Raw genomic sequence first — 12,046 nt, forward strand, 5'->3', positions numbered from 1 at the left:
AATATAACAAAGACATGAACTGATAGATCATTAATAATTATAACAAAGATATGCACTTATAGATCGTTAGTTAATAAAAGAAATGAACTGATAGGTCATAAATGAATATAAAGCATCAAATAAAAAAAAAATTAACTTTAAATATTAATACCAATATTAATAAAGCATTTTAAAAGAATATTCAGGTGTGAACTTAATAAAATAAATCAAAATGAATAAAGAAACTTTTATTATATTAATTACCTAAAATCGTGTGCAGCAAGAATATCTTGAACTTGATAACCCTACAAAATTAAACAAATTTAAACTTGATAGCCCTAAAAATAAAATAAAAAAATTTTAAACTTCTGGTTTTTTAACTACTTAAGAATTTTACTTAAAATTTAATAGCAATATATTGATAGATTTGATAACAATATATTGATAGATTTGATAACAATTTATTGATAGATTTGATAACAATATATTGATAGATTTGATAACAATATATTGATAGATTTGATAACAATATATTGATAGATTTGATAACAATATATTGATAGATTTGATAGCACTATATTTTTTAATATTATTTTTTATCTTGACTTTACTTAAGGCTTTGACAGGATACCTAATGAACAATTATTAATCAAACTTAAGTCATATGGAATATCTATTGTCATATGCAACTGGATTAGCAACTTTTCAACTAATCGACACCAAAGAGTGATACAAGGCAATGAAGCATCAAACTGGGAAATGATAACAAGTGGTGTTCCCCAAGGATTGGTATTTTCTTCAATCTTTTCCATTTTATATATCAATGATTTAGAACACTCTAAGCTCTTTGCAGATGACACCAAGTTAATCAGGAAAGCTCTGAGAATTGTCAATTGCTTCAGAATGAAATCAGTTAAGCCTGCGAATGGTCAGAGATCTGGCAACTACAATTTAATAGTAAAAAATGTTGTATTATGCACTTTGGAAAAAATAACCTTCACTATATTTATAAACTAGGTGACAAAATATTACCAGTCTCTGATACCAAAAAAGATCTCGGAACTACAATGTCATCAAATCTCAAATGGAAAAATCACATAACCAATTGCACATCAAAAGCTTACTCAATGCTTGGAATGTTGAAAAAAATATTTCATTAGATCAACAAAAAATTGTTTAAGATACTATATGTAACATTTATAAGACCCCATCTTGAATTTGTGATACAAGCATGGTGCCCATACTTAAAACGTGATATTATTGCACTTGAACAAAATCAGCGTTATGCCACTAAATGGATACCCCAGATTCGAAAACAAGAATTAAAATACTTGGCACACACAAGCACACTGGAAAAAAGATGTAAAAGATGTGACTTAATTAATTTGTAAAAATTTGTTTTAAAAAATAAATATTGTAGAACTAGATTGTAATATTTTTGCCTCGTATCAGAAAACACAAAAGGCCATAACTTTAAAATCAGAAGAAAAATAGTTAAAAACTACAACTGGTTTTTTTAATTAAAAGTTAACTGAGCAAGATGATGCGAATTCACCAAGCTTTGGTTGATGTGGACGAATATGAAAAGAACTGTGACGGTAAGAAAATTTAAAATACAGGCGGCCCTTGTTATGTGCGATCTTCTTATTTAGCTTTAGATGCTCATAAACACTCCTCTGAAAACACACGAACAGAAGAAGTTGTTGCCAGCCCAATCCATACCTAACAATTCAATTGTTGGATACTTCCAGCCTAAAGTTTCAATTTTTGACAATTGCCAACTTGACTATGATTTCGACCTACTTGAGCTGTTGGTGAGCTGTTCCCTCTCATTTAACATTTTTGAGATGGAAGGATTCAAAAAGTATGCAGCCAAAAGGGAACCCAGGATGACGGTCAAGTCTGCAACAACTTTTTCAAGGGGTGTGTTTCCTAGTACAGCACGCTGCTGTCAAAAGTAAGTTACTGCTGTAAAAACGTTTGCATGAATAATTTTAATTTGAATTGAAACTCTTGCATTATATATATTTAATTGGTTAATATTATTTTATTTTTTAGGCAAAAACTCCCATTGCTTTATGGACAGGTAAAGCAATACATTTCTGAGAAATTGGCTAGAGAACTCAATGACTGTGAAGGCCTTGGGGCTTCGACAGACATGTGGACAAGCAGAAGCAATGATTCTTACATGTCATCCTGTCAGAGAGTCAGTTTTTACTTTTGGCAGAAGTTCAACCCATCTTTGATTCATTCCGAAAAGTCAGCAAGGCCTTTTCTGCTGACAAGCATTCTACACTTCATCTTGCCTGCAGCCAACTGGTCAACCTTCAGATGAAGCTAAACTCCATTGCTCAATCAGACATACAATCTGCCACAAAAGGCTTGGTCCAAATTCTGCCTGGTGAGCTGAATAGGCGATTTCCAAAGAGTGGAACAAAGAATCACTACCCTGCCATGGGAAATTTTCTCCACCCCTATTTCAAGGGTGCATTGGTGAAAAAGTATGGTGATTTGGAAGGGCTCAAGGACAGGTTGGTGAATGAGCATCCAAGTCATCAAGAATTTTTGTCCCAAATCAGGAATGCTTCCTTTAATCTGACAGGGTCTGGCTTTGACCTTGACGAAGCTGAAATAATGGCATTAGAAATGTCTGGAGAAGAAATTCTGTTCAGGGATGGAAATTCAAAATTTGAAATTAAGTTAGACACATACAAAGGCCTCGTACCGATTCCTTAAACACTGATATCCTAAAGTGGTGGGAAGCCCATGCAAAAATGATTCCACTACTTTCCCAAGTTGCAAGAAAATACTTGGCCATTCTTTTAACTTCTGCATCAAGTGAAAGGGTTTTCTCAGCTGCAGGCAGTGTGGTCACTGATTCAAGAACAAAATTGGATCCCCAAAATGTTGACAAAATTGTTTACCTCAAGACCAACATTGGAAAGATGAATAATGCACGATCTGCTTTGACAATTGAAACAGCAAAGAAGAGGAAACAGAAAGGAAATCCAAGACCTACCAAAAAGATCAATCTGCTGTCACTCCACTACGACAAAAAAAGAGGATCCGAACAAACAGTGGTTCCATTGATATTTCTGATGATTAAACTTAATTTGTACATCTGTAAATTGTAATACAAATCAATTACAAGCAATAATAGTTGTTACAAAGAATAAAATATAAAAAAAGTTTTATATATTTACTTTTCTGTTTGCATAATTTTTACACTCTTAAATCCATTAAAAATGGTCTAAAACTGGGTTTGATATACATCAGGAAAATTTCGGAATACTTCGAAAAAAATTAGAAATAATTCGGAAAAAAATTCGAACATTTTCGAAGTCCGAATTTGCTTTGATTGACTTTGAAACTTTGACTTTGATTTTCGTAGTTACAAATGTACACTTCGAAACTTCGACTTCGAAAGACATTACGCCACCCGTAATGCAGAAGCTTAGACAGCTGACTAGTAGAAATTTTCTTGTGCATGTCCACCAGTTTCAACTTGATACTGGTGGAAGTGTTTTGTCACTAGAGCCTAATATTTATATTTTATAGAGTTTAATGAAGAACAAAAAAAATAAAGAAATAAAAGGTGTTGCACAAGTTGGTAAAATTAATATTTTATTACTGATTTTTTATTGGTTTTTATAGGTAGATTATTGGTTTTTATAGGTAGATTATTGGTTTATAGGTAGATTTTTGGTTTTTATAGGTAGATTATTGGTTTTTATAGGTAGATTATTGGTTTATAGGTAAATTATTGGTTTATAGGTAAATTATTGGTTTATAGGTAGATTATTGGTTTTTATAGCTAGATTATTGGTTTATAGGTAGATAATTGGTTTTTATAGGTAGATTACTTTATCATTATGTTTTTAAACAGAGGTGCCAAAACATTTGTCTAAGGAAAAAATCAGTTTAATTAAATAATTTTGGATCGCATGAACAAAGTTTTACTCATCAAAATCAAAATGAAACTGATAACACCAGAATTTGTAGAAAAACAAACCAATATTGTAATGCATATACAAATGTTATTAACTCATCAGTCAAACCAAATATGTAAGAAATTCCAATTAGCACATATTTTAGTTACAAATGAAAAAGGTTTAACTTTTACTTTATGTTGGCTTTATAAAGTTAAACTATATAAGAAGTTTATAAAGTTGATCTTAGGAGATGGCTACTTAAGTGATCCTGCAAGTGCTGAAACAGTAAAATACTCAAGTAAAAAATGTAACTTTATACCTATGTAGATACTGAAAAACTAAAAAGGTCTCATACATAACTCATTTTCACAAAAAACTGGATAACCGACCTTTGTCTTCTGAGGTACAGATATTAAAATTTAAAGTTTATTTTAGTTTTTTGGTTTAGTTTATAGTTAATTTTAATTTAGTTTTTATTAGTTTTAGCTTCAGTTATCTTTTTTCTTACTTTAGACAACTTCATGGAAGAAATGAGGGGAATAGGTAAAAAAAATTATAGTTATATATTTATTTATATGTAAATATAATTCTATCAATTATTCTAAGGTATATTTTGTCTTTAGTGTCTGGTAGAAGAATAACTGGTAGGGCTGGGTTTTAAATTTTATATATTTTTTACGGAGAAATATGTGCAATAGGTGAAAGAATTATTTAATATAAATATGATATCATATTTTTATTAAAATTAAATTTCTCCCAAGTTTAACTCTTTTTAATTTACTTTTTTTTAATTTATTTTTAGCATCCTCTTCATCCTGTGAAAATGGTGAGGTTATGCTTTATATTTTGATTAAAAAATATTGTAAATATTTTTAAATTTTATTATATCCTTCTATTTGTAATTTTAGAGTCATTAACATTTGAGGAATACCAAAGATATCGCTCCCAACACCCAGGGCCTCTCTCGGAGAGGTCCTTTAATAAGTGGCAAAGTAATGGTGGTATGGATGAGCCATCCTTCAAATGGAGGGCTCATCCATACCGTGGTGTTGGGAGACACCGAAGAAAAAACAGCAACCAAAAGGTTGTAAATGTCTTCTATCAGTGAAGATATTTATAACTTTTTTGTTGCAGTTTTTTCTTCGGTGATTTATTTTTATTTTTTTTAATTTTGTATTTTTTTTTTTTAAATTTGTAATTTCTTTTTATAATATATTGTTGTATATTTGGCTTGTTTTTGTCTTTTTTAATTGAAATTTTATTTGTTTTTCACCAATCAAACTTAAATATAGTTAAATTGATTCACTACCCAATCATAATAATATGATGCTACATTCTATTTGTTAAAAATAACTTATTGGTAGTTTAATTTATTGAAAACACTGCTTTTAAAATTTACTACAAGCTAAGACTATTTAGCTATATAAATGCAATTTATTTATATCTATTTGATTATTTATCTGTAATGTTTTTAGTTTGGCTCTTTGAAGCATTTGTTTTTTTGCTTTTTAATTAAAATATTTTAAATCTATTGTTATGTCTTTTAAATTTAACTAAAGTTTACTAAAAGCCAACGTGAAATAACGTCATAAAACAACACCAACAAGTTGCATCATGACAGCAGTTTAAGTATGACAACAGGCTAACGAAAAGCAGGTAAATTGAATTCCAGTTGTTTTTTTTGTTTGTTTTTTTATGTCTACTTATCTGTTACAATTTTTATTTTAGGTTTGTCATACAACGCATTAATGCAATATAAAAGATCAAAGTTTTTTCAAACATATTTTTTACAATTTGTTATACACATGTTTGATTGTAAATCAACTTTTTTTTGTTTGAAACGTATTTGTACTCAATTGCTTAGTTATTTATAATAAATTTAATTAAGTTGTGTGCATTTATCGTTTTAAAGACAATTTCCTGTTTTAAAGAAACATGTATCAAGGGGATACCAAAAAATTAATAACTCATAAATAATTTACGTTCACTTCATATTAATCTTATTAATTAAAGTTCATGTTATAAAAAATATAACAAAAATTTAGCTTTAATCTTTCGTCAATTTAAGGCATGATGAAGTGTTATTATTTTGTGTCAGTAACTAAAAACGTATTGTGTTGAACTTAGTAATGTCAAGAAAAATGGTTCAGCCATACACTGATATGACCTATGTCGGTTGTAAATTACTCAAATAACATTAAATAATTGGTAAATTAATTTATTTTAATTTTACAGATGGTTTAATTTTTTAATTTGAAGGCGTTTTTCTTACAGGGTATTAGTTAAGGTTTTGCAACTTTAAATTGTGGAAAACAGTCACTATAAATTAAGTAACAGACCGACCGTAACCCGTATTACGAGTTGCTTTCTGCTAGTAATTATTAAGAGTGGTGAATTTGACCGTCTGAAACTAGTTTTTCGATGTCTGGATTGATTTTTGAGGTAGATAGAAGGATCACATTACCAAGATGGTTGTCTCCCAAATATCCAAATTGTTTAACAGGCATTTAAAAGTCTCTGCAGGCATTTTTTTGCCTGCGGGCAGTGGTTTGGCCACCACTGATATATATATATATATATATATATATATATATATATATATATATATATATATATATAATACAAATATACATTGCGTGCATCCTTTGACTTATTATAAGTCTAAAGATTTAATCATTTTAGTGAATACTAACAAACTTATTGAATGTAATGTAATTTAAACAACAAAATATAGCATTGGTGTAAGAATTTATTTAGGGTTTGTAAGTGAGGTTTTTAGTGCAATAAATATAGTAGATAAATATATGTTATACAAAAATCACAGACAACACCTCACAGAATGAAGTTTAAGTAATATTTTACTTTTAAAAGCATTGATCATCTTCTCAGAAAGCTTCCCAGATAATGGTATAATATAGGACAATCTATTTTTAATGTTGTTGTGGTAATGCTCCATTTAAAGGAAATTTACCAAGCATAAATAGTACACCTAGTAACTAAAGAATATTACTAAATAGCAAATGCTATCTACATCCTTACTCTGTATATAACCAAATATATCTTTGATATTTGACAGATATAGGCAATATAGTTGAAAGATACAAGTCTTTTTATTGCAATTTGTTGTTTTCCATAGAACGTAAAATGCTTTTTGTTTGTTTGTCAATTTTACAGAAATAATTTGAAAGCTATAAACAACATAACCTCTGACAAACATTTATAAGGTTAGAAATGCCTTGCTTTTTTAACCTTATGAATGTTTTTAAAATGGTACTTATCTTCTCAACAATGTGCATTGTCCTATAAATACAAAAGTTTGAGCAAAACTGCAAATGCTTTCCTAGTTAAAAAACCAGAGAGATTTAAAAATTGTATTAGAGATTGTACTAATTCAAGAAATTACGAGCTAAATGAGTTTTTCTGATTTGAGAACATTGATTTCATTCTCATTAAAGGAAAATATATAATAATATAGATGATCTAAACCACTTTCAATTGCAAGAATTTGTCAAATATTCCAAATCATACCTTTTTTGTTGATGCTAAAAAGAAACAAGTCCATGCAATATTTTATTGCAGTTAAAAAAAATGAAGATTATCTTGAAAATTTTATTTTTATCGCTAATTATTTGGAGCTATTGCCATTTATTGTATTGTCATGTGTATTGTAATGTGTATTGTTATGCATTTATGGGTATTATTATAATGTATTTATGTGCCTTGTTATGTATTTATGTGTATTTTTATGTTTATTTGTGTTATGTTTGTGAATTTATTCATATAATATGTATATTGCTAGTATAAAATATGAATATTACTTGTATATAATATGTATATTGCTTGTATATAATACTTTTGAGTATGTTGTTATTATTTGGATTATTGGTCATTTCTGTGACATTTTTTTGTTAATGTTCAAGACATTCAAAACAGTCGTAAGAATAGTAATAAATCAAACATTTTTTTTTTAAATTTTTTCTTTTTTTAAGAGAACAAATGTATGCTTTTTTGCTTCCCTTTCAAATTGAAAAAAAAAAGATATTTAAAAAATATATAAAAAAGAGATACCAGTGAAAAAATAAACTTTTTAAGAACATCCATTTCATTAATAGCATTTTGATATTTCCTAAAAATAGATTTTTTCAAATTAAAGGTAATTAACTATAAACCTTGATAACAACTTTGCTAACTTTGATAAAAAATGCTAAAAAAAGTTAAAAAACAACAGTGTTAATCAAATTTTAATGGTCATCTGTTCAACTCGACTAGAACTTTTAATGGTTAAATATAAACAAAATTTCACTTTTAACCTTTCTACTTCTTTAACTTGACTTATAGTTGCAGATAATTGCGATAACTAAAACATCAACAACTAAAATAACTCAAAAGCTAAAAATTAAGGGGGAGAGATGGTGAGAGAAAAATGCCAAAAACATTTGATGATCATATTTATAATTTATTTGATCATATTTATGATATAATGAGAGAAACAATTTTTAAATCTCAAACCTGATTGCTTCGATAAGCTGCCAATCTTCGAGAATGACCTTTTTGAAACTCTGACACCTAAAAATATTTATAAATAACAGTTTTCATTTATAAATAACATTTTTTATTATAATACTTATAAAGTAAAAAATTCATATTGCTTTTGCAGATTTAAAAAAAAATGCTACTATATTTGAAAAAATTTTGAAATATAAAGTGAAAATTAAATTAAGTTTTAAAATATAAAACAAAAATATAATTTGAGTTTTTAAATCTTTAATATTTCATTGCATGTTGTTGTTTTTACCTGCTGAGCTTGTTGCATTTGGGTAATTGCACTCTTGCATATATCTTTAACATCAGTAAAATAAATCTGCACATCTGGTTTCATCTATAAAAATATGCAAAATAAATTTTTATAAATAATTATTAACTTGTAAGTATTGCCACTATAGGTGTGGTTAATTTATTCATTATCTTTACATTTTCTTAATATTATATAAAATATTGTTATTTATACTTATTATGTAAAATTTATGTTATTTATACTTATTGTATATAACTTATATTATATATAAACTTATATAGCATATGCCAGGCCCGTAGGAACAAAAATTATATTTGGGGGGGGGCAGTACTACCTTGAAATAGTTTTAAGGACCTTCTTTTTTTTTTAAATCATTTTTTTAGTTAATTTTTTCAAAATTATTTATTTGAAAAATTATGGGGGGCAAATGCCCCTGCTGCCCCCTCCCCCAGTTGGTTTGGGCCTGTATGCATACACAGATGTATATGCACACACACATTTTTTTTTTTTTTGTAATTATAAAGATGCTCCTAGAAGTCCTTATTGTTTTATCACAGAGCACTGCTAGAAGAGCATTTAACTTGGAAGTTAATGCCCCCATCCTTACCAATGTTGCTTATGGACGAGAGCTGGCGTCAAACCCCGGACCTTTTGGTTCTGAGCCAGAACTCTGACCACTGCACCGCAGCACTTATTCCCATACTTGGGTTAAAGTTAACACATATAACAAACATATGCTAATCACTTTATTTTTTGATATCCAAAGAAAAAAAAGTTATCAACAGCATTAAATAGCCTTTATACATACATACTTTCGTCCCAATCCCAACCCCTGCCAATGCAAGTACTGAAGACTATGACATGAGTAGTAAGTGACCAGCCCCAGCCCTGTCCCTGGCTAAAAATGAGACTTTTTTCAAGCTTAGCCCTGGCCCCGGCCCTGGCAAAACTATAAGGTTTAGAAGGGGTTGATACCCGGGGCTAGAAAAAAATTTATAATACTTTATATATTATAATTTTATGCTTACATTTACTATTGATCAAATACTATCATATATTTATATATTTTCAAACTATAATTTACTTCCAACAAGATTGCAAGCAACCACAATTAAGTAATGAGTTACTTTAAAATAGAGAATAAGTAAAAATACTAGGAAAGGGTTAACTTAAGACTTAAAAAGTTGTAGGTTGTATATAAAAGAAAAACATGAAGATGGCTAAGAGTAAAAAGGCTTTTTTGATATGCAAGGAAAAAAACTGGATTAATAAAAGTTTTTATAGCATGAAGGGACAGATACAGTAAAAGGATGCAACTTGTTGAATAAGAAATGAGTTTTGGTTTATGGTATTTGTAGAAAAAAAATTGCAGTGCTTAGGCTGTTACAGGAGAGATCAGATTAAAAATCGGCTGCTTGTTCTAAGCAATCAAAATTTTAAAGTGAAGATTTTTTGTCAAGACAAGAGTATAATGGCAGCAAATATAGAGCCACTTTAGATGTAAAATTTTCATGAAGATCGATATTGTAGAAATAATACAGGAGCAAAGATAGAACCTTGTAGTACCCTTAAAGTTACTTGAAATAAAGAAGAATTGGGCTTTCAAAAATAACAGAGTGATGACTAATCATAGGATAGTTGGAGAGGACAAAGTATTTTCTAGAGTTTAAAAAAATTGGAAACACTCATTTAGCACTTTTTGAAAATTTAGCAAAAATTGAATAGAGTTCTGGAGAACATTTTTTTAAGACTATGATGAAAATCTTGTCTGAAGCACAAACTATAGAAGTGCTTAATTGAGAATTAACTTATGCATTGGAAGCCAGTATGATTTCGATGTTTAACAATGGGTTAATCTGTTTAGGATCTGGCAGGAAGAGTACGGCCATTAGATTCAAGAGTCAAATTAGTAGAATTTATTTTCAAATAACTCTGATTTATTGTGGGGAGAAGTAAAAAGATCAGACCCATGAATTAGAGATTAAATGGTAGACTTACTTTAGCTAAGGCGTCCCCCTTAAAAAGTACATACGTTTTTCAAATACCACCCCCACTTTTTTTTTTCAATAAAAAAGTTTATTGAAAAAAAAGGTGTAGGAGGTACCATCTTCAAATATATATACAAATATTAATTTTAATAAAGTTAAATTACATCTTATCAATGTGTTCGCTTGGCTGAGAGGATAATGTTATGAACTTCGACAGCAGAGACTGGAGTCCGATCCCCAGTCAAGTCATATTGTACTTTTTTGTTTTGTTTTAATGATGAATCAAATAAAAATAAACTATACTTTAGGCAGATATTTTTTTCAGGCACCCCGTATAAAACGAGTTTTACGCGAGATCAGTAATATTAAAACCCAAGGGGGGTAGGCTATCCATATCCCTTAATTAGGGGGGGGGGGGTCAGAAAATTTGCATGATCATAACTTTTTGCTATTTACAAAAATTTTTCTACGAAATTTAAAATCTGTCAATAAATTTAAATTTGGTTTTAGATAGTAAAGTTGAAAATTTTACAATATTAATGCCCTCACATTTGGGCAGGGAGGGCAAGCATTTTAGGGCTATTTGGTTCATAGGTTTCCGCCATCCCAATTTTTTGCAAGACTTCCTTATTTGGCTTAGGTATAAACATACTTAAGTTTGGAGTTTGCACAATGTGTGAAAATGTCCTATCTGGAACATCAAAAAATCCTGCGGGCACCCATACATGTGTGTGAATAGAGGGAAACTCTACTCCCTATACCATACATCTTTTTATGTTGGCAAACTAGGATCTTTAGTCAGAATTTGAATTTTTCTATTGATTAGCTGGTTAATTGTGATAAATTAGAAAATTAAAGTACATACTTTTAAATTGAACCCTCCTCCCTATGAGCATATGTACTTTATGGACAACCCCTAGCAGCAATTTAGCAGGTTTTAAACATACAACTCGTTTATCATTTTTAATTGTTCAAAGCACATTGTTGTTAAGTATAAACTCTAAATAATTAACAAGAAACAATAAAGTTTAATGCTATTTCACTTTGTGAAAAAGCATTAAATGTGGTTTTTTTATTCATAAACATAAACTTATTTTAGTTAATTATCGATTATGTTTTTAATTATGTAAAATATGAATACTATTTAAAAACATTAAAAAATATAATTATATTTTTAAATTGAAATTTTCTTTGACCAATTATTATGAAAAATGAAAAAATTACTCAAAAATTGTTACATTCTTTGGAAAACAACTTAATCAAATCAATTACCAACCCTGATGCTTATAAAGTTATCGTGATCACTGACATAGACTTTAAATTATTTTCTAAACAGTTCAACAAAAAATGGA

General features: G+C 28.9%; 1 protein-coding gene across 2 annotated transcripts in view; it reads right to left on the reverse strand.

The window, feature by feature from the left end:
- Positions 1 to 12,046, reverse strand: part of LOC101238988 (probable E3 SUMO-protein ligase RNF212) — a 47,012-nt gene that overhangs the window by 16,468 nt on the left and 18,498 nt on the right. The window contains exons 4-8 of one of the 2 annotated variants that reach the window (XM_065818988.1): positions 8,707 to 8,790; positions 8,421 to 8,477; positions 8,222 to 8,268; positions 7,980 to 8,037; positions 244 to 284 (exon numbers count right to left, since the gene is read on the reverse strand). In XM_065818988.1, coding sequence (XP_065675060.1) covers positions 244 to 284; positions 7,980 to 8,037; positions 8,222 to 8,268; positions 8,421 to 8,477; positions 8,707 to 8,790 — 287 coding nt within the window. The remainder of the gene's footprint in view (positions 1 to 243; positions 285 to 7,979; positions 8,038 to 8,221; positions 8,269 to 8,420; positions 8,478 to 8,706; positions 8,791 to 12,046) is intronic. The other variant, XM_065818989.1, reaches the window with a different exon arrangement.

Source organism: Hydra vulgaris, chromosome 15 (genome assembly GCF_038396675.1).
Source record: "Hydra vulgaris chromosome 15, alternate assembly HydraT2T_AEP".
In the NCBI taxonomy this organism is placed as follows: domain Eukaryota; kingdom Metazoa; phylum Cnidaria; class Hydrozoa; order Anthoathecata; family Hydridae; genus Hydra; species Hydra vulgaris.